We start from the raw sequence: 19,467 nt of genomic DNA, 5'->3' as shown, positions 1-19,467 counted from the left end.
TCATTTATTGCATTTCAAAGTTTCTCTCTTTCTATAATATTTTTTTACAGGTAGTAGCCTAAAACACTAAACCCAGACGTACTTATAAATATAATTATTTTCTGTGACTGTATCTTGCCTTAATTTGTAGGGTCCTTTACTATTGATAATTGAGCTGATCTGTAACAATAACATCTCCATGCCTTATATATCATGTACTGTAGTACGACGCTAGATTAAAACCGACGAGGAAAGGTAACACACGGTCAACGAATCCTTTATTATTGTGAAGGTGGTGGTGTGGTCTAGCGGGACGGCTACAGTGCAGGCGATTAGGTATCACGATATCTCAGTAGCATGGGTTCGAATCCCGGCGAGGGAAGAACAAAAAAAAAATTGCGAAAGCAAATTTACAGATCTTACATTGTTGGGTTGATGTTTAGACGAGTTGTATATATATATTAAATGACTGAATAAATAGTCAACGATAAATCATACGGGGCGATGGATCATATAATTATGATTCAGTACACTACAAAATATAATATATAACAAGTCTAAAAGGGAACAACATCACCAAAAACACAATAAAACGAACAATATGTTAGATATTTCGGATAACAGATATCCTTCCTCGGTAATAGCACGATGACAAATGAATCATATCAATTCAAATTAAGACTCTATCAAAATCTTTAAATTAATACAATTTTAAAATTTCCAAACACGGCGCAAAGACTACAGAGATATGCCAAAATAAAAATAAAAATAGTTTCGAAATTTTAAAATTGCAGAAATAACACTGAAATTCTTGAACTCAAAAATGTAAGATTATTTATGAACCCTAAACCTGATTTTAAGGTATCTGAAACTCATCAAATCCAGCCACTTTTTATCCTGTTCAATTAACATTACAAATGAGGCGACATTGAATAAAAACCAACATCGTCTCAATATGAAGCGTGATATGTAAAGAATCCTTCCTGAAACATCGAGATACTCACTGAAAATATTTTCAACCTATCGATACATTTATCCTCATAATCCAAATAATTGTTTTTGCTACTTACTCTAAGATTTTGTATTGCTGGGTCAGTTTCAAAATAATTTAACAAAACATTATATTCTGTTTCCCATGATCTTGCCAAGTCAACAAATACGAAGAGGTCTTCGAATGTCTTGTTTGCCTAAAATATATCAGAGGAAAATAATACAATCGTTTTAAATTAAGATGTTGACCTGATTTAACTCATTGTTTGATATGGAAAGATTTTGCATAAGATAATTTTTCTAAGAGAAATTATGCCCCTGTATGTACTACCAGGTATTTTACAGTTTTTTAATATATTTTTGACTAATATAACCATACCCTTTATAGCAGCACGTCTGTAATACTAATATAGCAAGTTATTAACATTCAGCTGCATGGAACATATATACCTTTACTTACTAATTTGATAACATCATTGATTGCTAGCGTGTTTGGTGCATATGGTATCTTTCCCTCCAACAAAGGTTGTAATTGTTTCCAAATAGTTTTACCAAAATTATCGGACTTTAATTCATCAATCAAATCAGCACACGCTGTTCCTGCAATAAAGTTAATTATATCTAAAATGAAGGAACAAAAAATGCACATTCGATTGGTAACGCTGCTTCTATTGATTAATTCCCCGAATGTATCATCAGCTCAGTAGTCAGTGCTCCTTTTTCAACTCCTATTGACAAATTGACCATATATTGAATTTGACTATAATTGTCGATACTGATACTGATGGCTTTCAAAGATTAAAGCGTTTCCGATGAAGGTAAAGGTAACTCCAGAAAACTACTTCGGATACATACATTTTATAAATTTTGTTTTTATTCTTGTTCATATATAGTCACAATATTACAAAAGTGAGGCGAAAGATACCAAAGGTCCTAAATGCAAATGGCAAACTAAAACAAGAATGAAAGGTGATTTTTCAAAAAGACATAAAAAGGCACACATAACATGTTTGCCGATAACTTCATACCAAGCTGTGTCAGACTGACATGTGTGAAACAAATAAATGTACTTACGTTTGCACTGTGTTCAAGGGTTGCCTATCACCTCATATCGAGCTGTGCACGCCTTACATGTGTGAAAAATAGACTAACTTTTGCATTGAGTTCCATGGTTGCCTATCACTTCATATCGAGCAGTGCAAGTCTGATATATGTGAAACATAGACTAACTTTTACATTGTATTCCAGGGCTGCTTATCACTTCATATCGAGCTGTGCAAGCTTGATATGTGTGAAACATGGACTTACTTTTATACTGTGTTCCAGGGTTGCCTATCACTTCATATCGAGCTGTGCAAGCTTGATATATGTGAAACATGGACTTACTTTTATACTATGTTCCAGGGTTGCCTATCACTTCATATCGAGCTGTGCAAGCTTGATATGTGTGAAACATGGACTTACTTTTATACTGTGTTCCAGGGTTGCCTATCACTTCATATCGAGCTGTGCAAGCTTGATATGTGTGAAACATGGACTTACTTTTATACTATGTTCCAAGGTTGCCTATCACTTCATACCGAGTGTGCAAGCTTGATATGTGTGAAACATGGACTTACTTTTATACTGTGTTCCAGGGTTGCCTATTACTTCATATCGAGCTGTGCAAGCTTGATATGTGTGAAACATGGACTTACTTTTATACTATGTTCCAGGGCTGCCTATCACTTCATATGGAGCTGTGCAAGCTTGATATGTTTGAAACATGGACTTACTTTTATACTGTGTTCCAGGGTTGCCTATCACTTCATATCGAGCTGTGCAAGCTTGATATGTGTGAAACATGGACTTACTTTTACACTGTGTTCCAGGGTTTCCTATCACTTCAAATTAAGCTGTGCAATCCTGACATCTGTGAAACATAGACTTACTTTTACACTGTGTTCCAGGGTTGCCTATCACTTCATATCGTGCTTTGCAAGCCTGGCATGTGTGAAACATACACCTACGTTTACACTGTGCTTCAGGGTGTCCTATCACTTCATATCGAGCTTTGCACGCCTGACATGTGTGAACATACACTTACGTTTACACTGTGTTCCAGGCTTTCCCATCACTTCATATTAAGCTGTACAAGCCTGACATGTGTGAAACATAGACTTACTTTTACACTGAGTTCCAGGGTTGCCTATCACTTCATATCGAACTGTGCAAGCCTGACATGTGTGAAACATGTACTTACTTTCACACTGAGTTCCAGGGTTGCCTATCACTTCATATCGAGCTGTGCAAGCCTGACATGTGTGAAACATACACTTACGTTTACACTGTGTTCCAGGGTTGCCTTTAACTTCATATTAAGCTGAACAAGCCTGACATGTGTGAAACATAGACTTACTTTTACACTGAGTTCCAGGGTTGCCTATCACTTCATATCGAGCTGTGCAAGCCTGACATGTGTGAAACATACACTTACGTTTACACTGTGTTCCAGGGTTGCCTATCACTTCACTTCATATTAAGCTGTACAAGCCGGACATGTGTGAAACATGTACTTACTTTTACACTGAGTTCCAGGGTTGCCTATCACTTCATATCGAGCTGTACAAGCCTGACATGTGTGAAACATACACTTACGTTTACACTGTGTTCCAGGGTTGCTTATCACTTCATATTAAGCTGTACAAGCCGGACATGTGTGAAACATGTACTTACTTTTACACTGTGTTCCAGGGTTGCCTATTATTTCATGTCGAGCTGTGCAAGCCTGACATTGCTTTGCCAATCCTCTACCACTTGTGTACTCCCCCTCTGGGCAAGGCAGACAAGTATTTTCAGCAGAGTTGTAGAAATAGCCACGATCACAGTATACTGTATAATATCAAAATACATTCACTTTATTATGACAACGCTACCATGTTTTCTTACGCATTTTGAAAATGCCCTATATGTCTTGACTCTATTGGTGGGATAATCTCGATTACTTTTAATTTACGATAAGAAAAGTTCATTTTCTTTTACTAGAAAAGTTTCGTATAAATATTTATTATCAATAAGTGATTACGTGTAACAATTATCTGTTAAACAACCCATATCTTCGATCTTCAAAAAATACTTACAAACTGTACATTTAGTCCTGTCATTTTTAGTAGAGGTCATGTGACCTGTACATTGTAAACATGCTGTCCTGCCACCTGTTGATTTATAATAGTCATCTTTACACGGAGTACATGTATCTGTCCCTTCCTCTCCTGGACCACAGTACACTGAAATAGATAGATAATATATTTAGTTCTGTCATTTTTATTTGAAGTCATGTGACCTGTATATTGTAAACATGTTGTCCTGTCACCTGTTGATTCATAATTGTCGTTGGATATTTTGCATTTTTAATTATTTACATAAACATATATGCAAAACATTTGTAATTACCTTTACAATCTTCTTTTTTGTCAGATCCGGTGAAAGTGGTATTTTTGTTGAAGTCACATGACATACAAGATGTCTGGGCACGATTAGGCTGGTATGTGCCATAACCACAAGTAGAACAATTATTGCCATCTATGTAAGACCCAGCAGTACAATCCACTAAAAACAATATAAGGTAAATAATTACTACTTTCGCTACGAGAATCTGTTACCTTTCATGTAGATTGATATGTGTTTGTGGTTACCATTTGAATTTTTTAAAACAAAAAAGAAATTTCTATTTTATTCAATACATTGTCAAGTAAAACAAAAAATACTTGAATTCAATGCATTAATAGATATCCACCATCAATACTTAATTTATTTGTGTTTAAATCTTAAAGATCGACCAAGAAGGGAAATGAAAGTAGCAAACAAAAACTTAGGGTATCGCATTAACTCCAAAGGAAACGAAAAAGTATGATTCGCCATTGTTAGCGTCTTCCACTATGCTTGCATCACCTACCGTGCCAATTCACTGTAGTTTAATTATCACAATCAGGACCGCGAAAAATGTCCTTCTATGGGTTCAGACATGATAATAATGTATTGGTTACCAAATTCGTAATGGTGACAGTAAAACGTCCGAACCAATTTAAATAAGAGTTCGTTAATAACTTATTAATTGCACTTTGATAAAATGTTCTGCAACAACTGAAAGATATAGAGAGATGTTATCAGAAGTATAAAAAAATCATCAATGATGCATGGATTTCATGATATTAAACAATGAGATATTAATAATGCTTCAACTTTACTTATATCTATAAGTTTTATTTATCAATAATTCTACTTAAACCAAAGTTTCACAGAAAAAGTGTAAGAAATAAATAGTGGTACTTACAGATATTACATTGTGTCCTGGCCTGATTAGATGTTGTGTTGTGCGGGCATTTCATACATGGATAAATCCCTGCTGATGGTTTATAATAACCTGACTTACAATTGGAACACTCACCAGCACCCTCTTGGCCAGCTCCACAATTTACTACATAAATAGAATATATACTACTGTATCTATAAGTTTGCTTCTTTATATTCACGACAGTTGTCATAAAATGTGCCCAAAAACGCACATCATACTTTATTCTATGTGGTTTATAAATGCAAAACTCACTACATAAAAATATACAGCATGACCGGCCTATTTAGTATATCAATGTACATTATTGTTAGGCAAGAACGGTGTAACAATCATACAACAGTTTAGATAGACATATAGTGACCTTAAAGTTGTTTCAGTATATTTGTGGTGCCTGCTGGTTCATATAACAACAAACATGCATAGAGTTGTTTATAATTTCGGACATTGAATTGTAATTTCTGTAACATGCTTCTTACACATTTTGAAATTCCAACTGCACAATAATAATCAGACATACCTTGACAATCGTTTTCACTGGTAGAGGCTGTAGAATTGGTCTTAATGTTATATTCACATTGTATACAGGACCCCTGATTGGCATTAGGTTGGTATGTTCCTATCTTACAAGGGAGACAACTAGATCCAGCTGTATAATATCCAGGTCTACATTTGGCAGTTTCTCCGCCACACATCAGACTCTTGATCATGGCAGAGTTGCTGACCGTTTTCTTCATTGTAGCTTCATGTGGCTGGTTTGGAAGATGTTCTTCATTGGTAATAACATTCCTGTCAATTTGGTAATCCTTGAATGAGGTTGTAACCTACCAAAGGTAAACAATAAAAAAAATGAATTTTTAGAGAACAAAAAAAAACTAATACCATTCCTGTAATTCTATACCCCCCATATTGCAATGATAAAGTGAGAGATTTTAAACATGTTCCAATCAACATGATGGAACCAGACTACAATCTGTATACACATCCTACAAAAGAGGGACGAAAGATACCAAAGGGAAAGTCAAACTCATAAATGTAAAACAAACTGACAACGCCATGGCTAAAAATGAAAAAGACAAACAAACAACAGCACACATGACACAACATAGAAAACTAAAGAATAAACAACACGAACCCCACCAAAAAACTAGGGGTGATCTCAGGTGCTCCGGAAGGGTAAGCAGATCCTGCTCCACATGTGGCACCCGTCGTGTTGCATATGTGATAACAAATCCGGTAAATAGTCTAAGTCGGAAGGTCAAATATCTTCAATTTCCTAAATGACTATCCAGTAAGTAGGAGTTTTTATTAAAAGGTACTTAAGCAGAAACACGGAAAGTCAGACAAGCACACGGATGGAATCATTAAGATATTTAGTTTACTCTTTATTCATAGGAATTGAAAACCTCTTGTACTGAAAACTGATACCCACCTTTCTGTCACTATTAAGAAATGCAAATAATGCAAATGTTCATCCATTGAAGACTGGTAATCGTTTAAACTGCAGTTCATACAATTTTTATGTTTCCAATCAATAACATAATATAAAAAAGAAGATGTGGTATGATTGCCAATGAGACAACTCTCCACAAGAGACCAAAATGACACAGAAATTAACAACAATAGGTCACCGTACGTCCTTTAACATTGAGCAAAGCCCATACCGCATAGAAAGCTATAAAAGGCCCCGAAATGACAATGTAAAAACAATTCAAACGTGAAAACTAACGGCCTTATTTATGTATATATTTAGTCTTTATTTTTCTACGAAATTTATTTTAACTTACCTCAAAGAATAAATAAAATAATTCTGATGGATCAGATCCAAACTCAGTTTTTGCATTTAGCTTCATATAATCCACAATCTAAAAAAATCAAAACGTTATACATATGTATGTCATATTGAACAATCAGTCTGGTTCATGAATTATGTACTTACATAGTGATTTGACGCTTGTGACTGACCTTAATGTATTCGCCTTATTTTTGCTAAGGACACTTTTGAGGTTAACATATTGCTAAAGACCGTATGTTAACTTCTGAATGTCTTTAAGTTATTTTTGTTTTTATGGGTTTTTTTTTTCTCATTGTCGTGTATCCCAAAATTGTTTAATACATGGAAGAGTATGGTAAGATACCTTCTGTATGATTTTTCATGTCATATTATGTCTAATATAAAAGTGCTTTCATATTCTTAGTAGATTCGTACTCGGAAATATAAAATGAACCTCTTAATTAATATTGTTTGTAGCATTTTTTTTTAAATCCACCGAAAATACCAGTTAATGACTAAAACCTCAAGTTATAATTCAGTAAAATCATCAATAAAAGAATTATCCAAGGAGCAAAAACCGCTCATCTTGCAAAAAATATGACATTTTTGTACTAACGTAATAATCAGGATCGAAAAAAAAATCATATTTTCAAACTCTTCTATTCCAACCCTTAATCCTTTCGAAAGAAGTCAATACATGTCTCTTCAGTGATGCTCATGTCCAAAATATGTAAAATCCAAAGCTTATATAAAAGTTGTTGTTTTTTTGTCACTTCAGCTTAAAAGATAACAGACATAAAGGCATACATGCTAACACTGCTCAAACATCTTCATTCTAGAACAATCACTCTTATAGTCATTTTAGAGTTATAATTAACATTGCCATAAAAGTGCGAGATTTTGGCTAGCCACAAAAACAGGTTCAATCCACACATTTTGTTCTTAAATTGTCCTGTACCAAGTCAGGAAAATGGCCATTGTTATAATATTGTTCGTTTTTGTGTGTGTTACATTTTAGTGTTGTGTTACTGTTGTGTCGTAGTTCTCCTCTTATATTTGATGCGTTTCCCTCAGTTTTAGTTTGTAACCCGGATTTATTTTTTTCTCAATCGATTTATGAATTTCGAACAGCGGTATACTACTGTTGCCTTTTTTTTTGTTTTAATTAGGTCTTTCCACTTTTCTGTGGAAAGACCTATTGTTTTTCTTTTGATTATTTTTTCTTTCTTCCACCTAATTTTGTTCTCGCGATAAATATTTGTTTCGCAATATGTCGCTTAGATATTTGGTATATGATATCGAACAGTTTATGCGCTTTTGAAATTTACCCTGCGTAACCGAATATTTTTCTTTGTAGGAGTTATCTCCCCAAGCACTGTTTTCCTTGTGTCCATGATTCCTTCGCAACCGTTAAAGATTACGACAAATTTATTTTATAAAATTGCTCGTTATATCCTTCGTATGATTTGTCCAATTTTGAACGAAGCAATATGAACGCTCCATATGAGAGTTATTTCCCCTTTTGTATTTGAAATTTTGAAATGTATTTTAAACTGGAACACCATGAGTGATAGAGACCTAGGATCTTTTGATTTGAGGTCCTTGGTCCAAAAAAATGAAAATTAGGTCAAGGTCAAAGGTCAAGGTCATATTCTAATTTTTGAATTTGTCTTATTTTCACTCATTTTCATTAACCTTATAAGATATCGACAAATTATTTTGTATAAATTGTTAGTTGCGACATGTGGTAACTAAATAATTTTAGTTGAAAGGGTGCGTAAACAATGAATGGGAGTTTTCGCCCCTATCATATCTTAAATTATGTGTAAAGTGATATAACTTATTAACCATACATATTAGAGACCTAGGGTCTTTTGATTTGAGATCTTCAGTTTGTGACCTTGAAATTGAGGTCAAGGTCATAGGTTAATTTGACGTTCTAGATTTTGACCTTTGCTTTAAAGCCATATGAACTGACATTTTAGACTGATTTTTAATATTTTAATATCAAAATAGATATTAACTGGTGGAATGACCTTCAATTGTTCTCTGAACAATAGGTTTTTAATTATATTAATACCTCTTCCGATGACCTTGCAGTATCTACTCCCGACCAAAGTAATCCATATAACTCATCAAAATGTCCTGTGGGCAAATCACACATCTCGGTCTGAACTATTCCTTGGAGAGACAGGGTTGGAATTATAATCTTCTGATTGAACTGACCTCTTTCACACAGATGACTACGAAAATCTTGAACAGTTGTGTTGGTGTTTTGAATATCATCAGATTTTCTCTTTTTTCCTTTGAAATGGCACCCTTCCTTGTCATACAATCTACCCATTGGCAGCTTTAATGGCAAAAAAAACTTATAGCATATGTCATTATGTGTTAACAACAAGCTTCCTTATCACTTTTATTTTCTAATCGATATCGAATATTGCCCTGCTACTGCTTCTTTCAGCAGTTAATTCAGAAATTATGGGCATAACAGTTAAAATGTCAAGTATTAAGTAAATTACTCCCGTAACTCTTTTATACAGATAACTGGTAGTAATTCCAGTTTATCAATTGTAGATACATATATTGTGTCAAATGGTTTAAACGGATATTGTGGAAATAATGTTTCTACATATTTTTTTGGTTAAATTGTCTCCACAGATATTGTTGCAAAATGGTCTTAAATATAATGTGGCTAAATTTTCCCTACATATATTGTGGCAAAATGGTTACTGCATATATAGTTGTTAAATAGTCACTACAAATATAGTGGCTTTACGTATATAGCTACTAAGTCACTTCATATAGTGTGGCTAAACAGTCTTCACATATATTATGGCTACAATCTCAACATATATTGTGACTTAATTGTCTCTGCATATTTAGTGGCTACGGTCTCTACATACCAGTATATTGTGGCTAATTGGTCGCTTTATATGTTGTGACTAAATGGTTTCTACATATATCGGGCTAAATGGTTTCTACATATATCGGGTTAAATGGTTTCTACATATATCGGGCTAAATGGTTTCTACTTATATCGGACTAAATGATTTCTAAATATATCGGACTATATCGGACTAAATGGTTTCTATATATATCGGACTAAATGGTTTCTACATATATCGGGTTAAATGATTTCTACATATATCGGGCTAAATGGTTTCTATATAGGTTTCTACATATATCAGGCTAAATGGTTTCTACATATATCGGACTAAATGGTTTCTACATATATCGGGCTAAATGGGTTTTACATATATGGTTTCTACATATATCGGGCTAAATGGTTTCTACATATATCGGGTTAAATCGGGTTAAATGGTTTCTACATATATCGGGCTAAATGGTTTCTACATATATCGGGTTAAATGGTTTCTACATAGGTTTCTACATATATCGGGCTAAATGGTTTCTACATATATCGGACTAAATGGTTTCTACATATATCGGGCTAAATGGGTTTTACATATATGGTTTCTACATATATCGGGCTAAATGGTTTCTACATATATCGGGCTAAATGGTTTCTAAATATATCGGGTTAAATGGTTCTACATATATCGGGCTAAATGGTTTCTACATATATCGGGTTAAAGCGTTTCTACATATATCGGGCTTAATGGTTTCTACATATATCGGACTAGACGGTTATCGGGCTAAATGGTTTCTACATATATCGAGCTAAATGGTTTCTACATATATCGGACTAAATGGTTTCTACATATATCGGGTTAAATGGTTTCTACATATATCGGACTAAACGGTTCTACATATATCGGGCTAATTGGTTTTTACATATATCGGACTAAATGGTTTCTACATATATCGGGTTAAATGGTTTCTACATATATCGGACTAAACGGTTTCTACATATATCGGGCTATTGGTTTTTACATATATCGGGCTAAATGGTTTCTACATATATCGGACTCAATGGTTCTACATATATCGGGCTAAATGGTTTTTACATATATCGGGCTAAATGGTTTCTACATATATCCGGTTAAATGGTTTCTACATATATCGGGCTAAATGGTTTCTACATATATCGGGCTAAATGGTTTCTAAACATGTTGTGGAAAAAAAGAGTCTACGTATATTGTGGCTGAATGGTCTTTACGTTAATATTGTAGCAATTTATAAATAATGTGTTTCCCTCGGTTATTGTTTGTAACCCTGATTTGTGTTTTGTCCAATCGATTCATGACTTTTGAACAGCGGTATACTACTGTTGCCTTTTTTTGTTTCGCTAAAATGGTCTGTTCAAGCAATTGATAGACTTACAGATGGATTTATTGTGGCATTAAGTAATTGATCTATCACATCAGGAGACAAACGGATGTTGTTATTAATGATCTGGTTCCTTAGGTCTTCAGAATTGGTCACTATGTTTCCTATGTTTATTCCACCTACAATAGATAATAAATTACATTAAAAGACAGACTGATGTTGTCGTTAATTAAGTTTCGAATGTCTTTAAGATAAGTCACTTTGTTTCCTAGGTTTATACAACCTACAATAGACTAAAGGTCTGTAGGATTACACATTGTTTCCTAAGTTTGACCAACCTACAATAGACAAGAGGTCTTCAGGATTATACACTTTGTTTCCTAGGTTTAAACCACATACAATAGACAAAAGATCTGTAGCACGCCTGGTAAACAATAAAATATCAGGCTTACACGCACTTCCTGTTGAGCTTTTATGATACAAAATATCACAAATATAGCTAGGGTATATAAACATTTCACCAATTTGTTGTCATTCTGTAAATATTTTTGATGGTTTATCAGGCGTGTGTATGATTAATGTTTGAATAATTGTTCACCACATTTAAGAAACACGTATTTACTCCTTTATAGGTGAAGTTGTTCAAACCTGTTGCTGTTCTGTCTCTGAACAAGTCAAGCATTCTGCTGATACCTGGTCCATGGGTTAGTAAGTTTTGAATAAGATTAGGAATCCTATAAAAAGAAATATAAACATTTTATGTACAAAATCTGCTACATCGTGTTGACTACAAATTTAACACCATTTTCATTTATTCAAAGGCTTTGTAAACAATATATATGGTGATAAAAGAAATGACAAAGTAAAAGTTGTCAATACATAGGTATAAGAAGATAAGCTATGAGTGCCAATGCGACATCTTTCCATCCAGTTCACAATTTGTAAAACAATTTTGTCCTTTCCATGTTTAGAGTATTTTGAATTTTGAATTCATTTTTTGGGGTACTTTTTGAATATTTCAATTTTTATTATATCTTTTTAGATTTTTGTTTTTCATTTTTTCGAATTTTCGATTTTTAAAATTTTTGAATTTTTGAATTTGTTTTTTTTTTTTTTTTCAAATTGAATTTTCATAATAGTAAGGAAACATACTGTTGTTAAATAAACGTACCTAAAACGTCAACACGACTAAGGACTTCCGGTGACAGAGGGAGCGGGGAGGACATGCCCATATTTGAGACAACAACAGCACCACGAGTTTTGGTAAACCAGTAACTCAAGGATAGATGAAGTCTCTGACTCGTACAGGGTGAAGTCGCCCTATATGGTCAAAACGCCACGTTTTAGATATAACTAAAAACTTCTGACCCTACTACTTGGGACCCGAATAAACAAGTGTTGGCTTCATTCCTTATAAAATTGAAAAGAACATATTTTTAAAATGCATACTTTATCAAGATCAACATTTCTAGATAATTGCTTGGATAGGTATTGAACACGTCTTTTAATTAAAATATAACATACAGAAGAGCAAATTTCCTACCACAAAAGTTAAAATTATGTGCAAATAACCTATAAGCCCATCTTTTTGTAATTTTCCTGGTCTGGCAAAATTTGTTCATTAAATTGAACCTTGTAGGTATGTACTTACAAAGCCTTTGGATTCCCAGCAGCTTCGTCAGGTGTTAACGTCTGTTTACATCTGTTCTCTGCATTACAAACTAACGATTGAAGAAAGGGCCAAATGCCAGCACTCGGCATAGCATTGCCTTCAAAATGACCTAATGAAATTAAAAAAAAGGTCATCAATGTACAAAAACCTATTAGTTTTCTTATTCATGGCACTGTCATCAAAGTACGACATAAACTAAAATGATAAAACAACAGTAAAATAGTCAGGTGTAGACACTTGTCGAAACATGCAAATCATGACGATGAACATTTAATAGAGACATGTACATGGTACATTGAAAACGAAAGATAATGGGTGAATGTATATGACTTTTTGTATTCATAGCATATACCATCAGAAATTCATTTCAGATAGCATCACATTACCCTTAAGCTTAAAGGTCCTGCGGAGAACGCTGATATATCTAAGGTCAACTTTGAATGATGAATGTTTGAACATTTCAAATCAAAGAAAACCATTAATCTTATATATACTGTTGTTTGCAAGGAAAGACTGTGTTGTCTCATTATTGAGGTGTTTAACTTATAAAAGTATTTAATAAATAAAAATATAAGCTGTCTAATTGGCCATCAAACCACGTCTCCTTATTTGTATACTGGTATTAACACGAACAATTCTGATATTTCCATAACAATACCTCGTTCATTTGAAATAACAAATATCTTATATGCATGCTACTTACATTCCGTATGCTTAACTATCAGACCTTGTTGACTTCTTATTACCGCAAGAATTAAAAACAACACTAATGGAACAACAATCTCGGAAAACAATCGGAACTACAACGAAAATAATAATAATGGTAAATGTGTAACATGGGGTTCATAAGTGTTTCTCGTTTTTTATATAGATTAGACCGTTGGTTTTCCTGTTTGAATGGTTTTATGATAGTCATTTTTGGGACCCTTTATAGCTTGCTGTTCGATGTGAGCCAAGGCTCCGTGTTGTATACCGTACCTTGACCTATAATGGTTTACTTTTACAAATTGTGACTAGAATGGAGAGTTGTCTTATTGGCATTGATATCACATCTTTTTATCTATATACATGCATTTATTTCTACCCTTCCTAATATGGGCTTCAGCAGAAGAAAAAAATTGAGATAAAATAAGAATCAATATTTGTTTTTATATTTTTTTGTTTATATAACTTAACAAGGAGCGTGCACCGACTGCAGCATTATATTTCCTTCCTGGTATATCCCTCTTATATCTCGCTTTTAGTTTTAGTAGTACATTTAATGCTATCTTGTACATCCTGAATAGGTGAATGTGCGGAATATTTTCAACTCCGGTCTTGTGCGTGTAGACAATGTAATGTTCGTGATCATTATAAGACATCTACATCTCGTGATGGGTGAAGAAATGATAAAATTGAGAATGGAAATGGGGAATATGTTAAAGAGGCATCAACCCGACCAAAGAGCAGATACCAGCCGAAGGCTACTAATGGGTTTTCAATGTATAGCGAGAAAATCCCCGGCACACCCGGAGGTGGGCCTTAGCTGGCCCCTAAATAAAAATGTGTACTAGATCAGTGAAAATGGACGTCGTACTTAACTCCAAAACATATTAGAGAAATAAAATTAAAAAAACAAAAAAAGGCCAGGTCAGTTTTTGTAACCGAGTTTTTGACGTGTACAAGTTCTTATTATCCTTCGTTTCCAATTTGAGTCTGTGGGTTCCTTAAGAAGATAACAAACAAAAAAACTCCGCGTCTGACGCAGGAATATTACAAAGTATTACTTTTACTTATAAGAAGGTTTGAAGGACATTTATATTGCTGTGTTTAATGCATATGCACATATCTGCATGTCAACTGAATACATACTGACCTACCGAATTATACTTTTTTCCGGGTTTGTAATAACATGAGCAACACGACGGGTACCAAATGTGAAGCAAGGTCTGCTTATCCTATACCGGAGATCACCCCCAGTTTTGGTGGGGTTCGTATTGCTTAATCTTTAGTTTCTATGTGGTGTCTTGTGTACTATTGTTTGTCTGTTTGTCTTTTTCTCTTTTGGTCATGGTATTATCAGTTTATTTTTTATCTATAAATTTGAATGTCCCTCTGGTATCTGTCGCCACTCTTTTAAAAGAAAAATTGCTTTCTCTCTCATGCAAAGATATTATTTTAACAATGTATAAAAATGAAACTCACCTTCTGCCTTTTTCTTAAAGTGTAGTTTTTCCATAAGAGTGTTTGAAGTTGTGTTCCAAACCCCATCTTAAAACTATTGTTGTTTTGGTATGATCATCTAATCATAAATCATATAAGTATTAAAAACATTCTTGTTCAGTGTTCTCTTTACAGGTGTATATGTATAGTCAATATTATGAAAACTTGTTTAAACTATATTTTCAGGATATATCCGAAATTGCTACCTAATTTTTTTGTAATACTGCCGACATAAAAACATCGACCATATCTATTTATAACGACGTACATGTAATAAAATGTTGAGACAGTCATTATCATATTTTGATGGCATAATGCATTTGTTGAAATTAAAAGGAAATATTTGTAGACTATGCAAGAACACTTATTAATTGAAAAAAATATCCGTTGAATTGATAAGTGTCAATACTATTACATCTACATACAAAATACAATACTGTCTGTCTGTCTGTCTGTCTGTCTGTCTGTCTGTCTGTCTGTCTGTCTGTCTGTCTGTCTGTCTGTCTGTCTGTCTGTCTGTCTGTCTGTCTGTCTGTCTGTCTGTCTGTCTGTCTGTCTGTCTGTCTGTCTGTCTGTCTGTCTGTCTGTCTGTCTGTCTGTCTGTCTGTCTGTCTGTCTGTCTGTCTGTCGGTCGGTCGGTCGGTCTGTCTGTCTGTCTGTCGGTCTGTCGGTCTGTCTGTCGGTCGGTCGGTCGGTCGGTCGGTCGGTCGGTCGGTCCGTCCGTCCGTCCGTCCGTCTGTCTGTCTGTCTGTCTGTGTGTCTGTGCTATGTATGTATGTATGTATGTCTTTGTGTGTCTGTGTTAAATTATTCAGTTTGTACTTAGATGTTCTCCTCAGGTGCGTGTCCTAAATCCTAGAATTGACCAAAACCTATGCATTTGCACAAAATCGCAAAGAAACAAATTAATGTTTAGTGACTTGTTTGCTGCATTTATAGCACGTCATTGGTATAAAACTCTATGATCTTAATTTCATAGTACCTCAACTTTAAACCAAACTTACAATGATAGCTTATTTCAAATATTTCTTCGAATGAGGCCCGAAGCAAATTTAGAGGAAACCAAGAGGGAAGTCAGTCATTTAGTTGATATATATGTTACAGTGAATTTGTATAATCAGGGAATATGTAGAATCACTAAAATCATTAGTAATTTTTATAATCCCTGAAAATGACCAGTGATTTTACATAATCACTGAAAATTTTAATAATTATTCTACAAATTCCCTAATATAATTTCAGGGATTATGAATAATTTAAGGATCCTTTGTTTGATAAAAAAAAAATATAGACAAGTTATCATTTTACTTTCATATTCCAGTTTAATTTCCTTGCCAGGTGAAATAATTTTCTTTTTAAACACAGGGGATGATCTTAAAGATTTAACCAACAGAGGGTTTCAGATAAAGTTGAAGACTTCAAAAATTAATAATATCAAGATTCCCATTATAGCGATAACTTTACATGTAGTGTTTGTTTATTTTAAGAAGCCAGCGTCAAATGGATAGTCATGTCATATTTGTAAATCTACAGAGCATGTTATTTGTGATACATGTAAAACAAATGGTGAAGAAGATTATGGAACATCTAAATTGTTTGTTTTGTTATGTTCCGATGAACAAGAAATTCAAACAGAGAGAACTAATACGCATCAACATGTATAGAAAAACTAAGGATTGACAATTAGAACAAAATATTTAAGAGAAAGCTAGCATTTGGTGTACCGAAATATTCTCATAGCAATTCCAAACGGTAAAAAAAGAAAAGGGAATCCCAAAACACATAATGGTAATTGTTCACCAAAAGTCTGAAAAAGGATATCGCCTGGCCTAAAAAAAATTGTAAGGGTTCCGCGGATTCAGTGCCTCGCCTACTTTTGCTGTTAATCACACACTCAACAAAAATGATGAAAAAAATCAATAAAAATATTCCTTTCAATACTATGTTTTGATTGTCAGAAGCTTCTGTCCAAGTTTGGTAAAAATCCAGGATAGTTTAAGAATCTTAAAAAATGTTTTAAAAACTTTAACTGCAGACTGTATGTAATGTTAACTGGAAGAAAAACTTTTTTACAAAATTTACTTCTGGATACTATCTTTATGATTAGAAACGTGCTTCAATCCAAGTTTGGTACAAATCTAGGATAGTTTAAGAAAGTTATCAAAATAAAAAAAAAAGGTGAATGTAATGTTTCCTGGCAGAAAAACTAAGTCCATTTATAAGTAAAATATAGAAAAATTGGAATTTTATTCTTACAAAATTTACTTCTACATAATCCCTGAGATTTTCAGGGATTCTACATGATCACTGATTATACAAATTCACTGTAACATATAAAAATAAATGTAGTAAGAATATTGGCAAAATTAGATGATTTTCTTTTTTTTTGGCGAAATGATACCTATTCTTTTTAAATTGAAGTGGCACAGAAGAAGCATTGGCACACATAAGTTCTGGCAAAAAAGAGTTCATTTTTGGCGCAAAAAGATATCGATATGACGAGTCTGAATCAATTTGCGCCAATTATAGTTTGGTAGTTTTGTAGTGGAGAGGGCTTACAAAATTTTTGTAGGCTTCGCCTGTTGCCCAATCCAATTCAATGTATTTGAAGAAAATACTGTTTAAACTAATGTCGTTCGAGAAAACAGAGTTTGATAATGTAAAACCTGTCATCGTTGTGGAAGAACAAACAGTTCGTCAGGCATTTGTTAAAAAAAAAAGGGAGAAATAAGATGGAGATAAACAGCTAAGACGAGTTGTACTAGGCGTTTATATTATTTACATGAAACGACATTGTAATACTCCAAAGCTAGTAATACTCTGAAAATAGAACGACAACATGCAAACGAAAAGTAACTGAAATCATCTTATCTGAGCGACATTTAAAAAATAATTAAGAGCTATTCAAAATTGACGAAAACAATTTAGAAAAGAAAACAAAGAAAGATTTTGAGAGAGGAGGGAAGTCAATCATTTAGTTGATATATATAAGTAAAAATAAATATATTCAAAGTATTCCTTTATCAGCAGATAGTCTAATATCAGTAATATTTCAACGATCGATCTAATGCAAAGCAATTAGGAATCATTTAGCAAGATTTGGTTCAAGATAATAGATGTTAGTCATCGATTTTAGGTAACATTATTTCCAATTAATATGTTTCAGTCTCTATTTTACTTTCTTACCTATTTATTCACAAACTCGTAGAGCCACTCGTTTACTTTTGGTTCAATACCGCATATTAACACATGTTTTAATAACAATAAAATATATTTACTAATCTAAGGATATACACGTACATCAATAATCTTAATCCTTGGCTGAACCGGATACTTCAAACAAGTATAACGTAAGACTTGTGTCATTTATATCCTTACCCCTAAAGAACCTAAAAAACAATGTGACATGTCCGTGAACATGAGAGGTTATAAATCGCGGAAATGTAAAAAGAAATCTGATATATCTCAGGGATAACTTAACTAAGGACAATAAAATTAAACAGATTTCAAGCTCGTATGATTATTTTAACATTGAAAGAAAATTCATGTTGATTTTTAAAACACAACGTATTTGGTGGGTGGCAATGTATCAGTTAGAATTTGTCACTTTGAACTTAATTTCCCGAAAACATATGTAAGACTCAGATCGTAGTCCGGTCTCTAATCGACGTCTGTTCCTCAAATCGGCATCCAAATGTAACGTCACAATAAAATAACATTACAATTCGACGGCCAATTTTAGGCCTATCTAATCGACGTCCATTTTTTGACATTCTCTAATCGACGTCCTCTTTTTAGCCTCTCTATTTAACGTCTGTTTTGGACTCAGAATACAAAAATGAACTGAACAGATGGCAGCTGAAACCTTTAGACCTTTAAACATATGTGTGACAAATAAGATCTATTTAAAAAAAATGTTGGTTTTTTTTTTTTGTTTTTTTTTTTAATTTATTGCATATTAGACTAAGTATGTTAACAGGTTGTGATATCATTTTTTAAATATACATAAAAATAAGGAGATATGGTATGATTTCCAATGCGACAAAATATATATGTAGGACTCTAAAGTGCGATGGGGACGCTAAAGTACGATGGTCACGCTGAAGTGCGATGGTCTACGCTAAAGTCCGATGCCTCCATACGCTAAAGTGCGATGGTCCGCGAAAGTATAGACGTACTAAACGTAGTTGGATTATGACGTTAACTGTCGTTTTTAGAAACCCATTTTATACAAACCAAGAATGAACATGCTGGAAGATGAAATAAAAAAATGGAAGCGAAAAGATG

The 19,467-nt window shown here is 33.6% G+C and overlaps 1 protein-coding gene and 1 long non-coding RNA gene across 3 annotated transcripts in view; one reads left to right on the top strand and one right to left on the bottom strand.

Annotated features, from left to right (window-relative positions):
* Positions 1 to 18,461, bottom strand: part of LOC143055184 (phospholipid-transporting ATPase ABCA1-like) — a 69,613-nt gene extending 51,152 nt beyond the window's left edge. The window contains exons 1-15 of one of the 2 annotated variants that reach the window (XM_076228326.1): positions 18,367 to 18,461; positions 15,163 to 15,259; positions 13,682 to 13,778; positions 12,958 to 13,087; positions 11,955 to 12,040; positions 11,361 to 11,485; positions 9,154 to 9,423; positions 7,087 to 7,164; positions 5,820 to 6,123; positions 5,282 to 5,425; positions 4,402 to 4,557; positions 4,089 to 4,235; positions 3,685 to 3,840; positions 1,430 to 1,569; positions 1,050 to 1,166 (exon numbers count right to left, since the gene is read on the bottom strand). In XM_076228326.1, coding sequence (XP_076084441.1) covers positions 1,050 to 1,166; positions 1,430 to 1,569; positions 3,685 to 3,840; positions 4,089 to 4,235; positions 4,402 to 4,557; positions 5,282 to 5,425; positions 5,820 to 6,123; positions 7,087 to 7,164; positions 9,154 to 9,423; positions 11,361 to 11,485; positions 11,955 to 12,040; positions 12,958 to 13,087; positions 13,682 to 13,778; positions 15,163 to 15,228 — 2,016 coding nt within the window. In that variant the 5' untranslated portion in view covers positions 15,229 to 15,259; positions 18,367 to 18,461. Of the gene's footprint in view, positions 1 to 1,049; positions 1,167 to 1,429; positions 1,570 to 3,684; positions 3,841 to 4,088; positions 4,236 to 4,401; positions 4,558 to 5,281; positions 5,426 to 5,819; positions 6,124 to 7,086; positions 7,165 to 9,153; positions 9,424 to 11,360; positions 11,486 to 11,954; positions 12,041 to 12,477; positions 12,924 to 12,957; positions 13,088 to 13,681; positions 13,779 to 15,162; positions 15,260 to 18,366 lie in introns of those variants that run through there. The other variant, XM_076228333.1, reaches the window with a different exon arrangement.
* Positions 4,472 to 13,506, top strand: LOC143055202 (uncharacterized). Its single transcript, XR_012971967.1, has 3 exons — positions 4,472 to 4,573; positions 11,939 to 12,010; positions 13,350 to 13,506. It is a non-coding gene; the product is annotated as an uncharacterized LOC143055202 (long non-coding RNA).
* Positions 18,462 to 19,467: the final 1,006 nt, after the last annotated feature.

The sequence above is a fragment of the Mytilus galloprovincialis genome, chromosome 1, assembly GCF_965363235.1.
Source record: "Mytilus galloprovincialis chromosome 1, xbMytGall1.hap1.1, whole genome shotgun sequence".
Lineage (NCBI taxonomy): Eukaryota > Metazoa > Mollusca > Bivalvia > Mytilida > Mytilidae > Mytilus > Mytilus galloprovincialis.
This window is presented reverse-complemented; position numbering and strand designations above follow the sequence as displayed.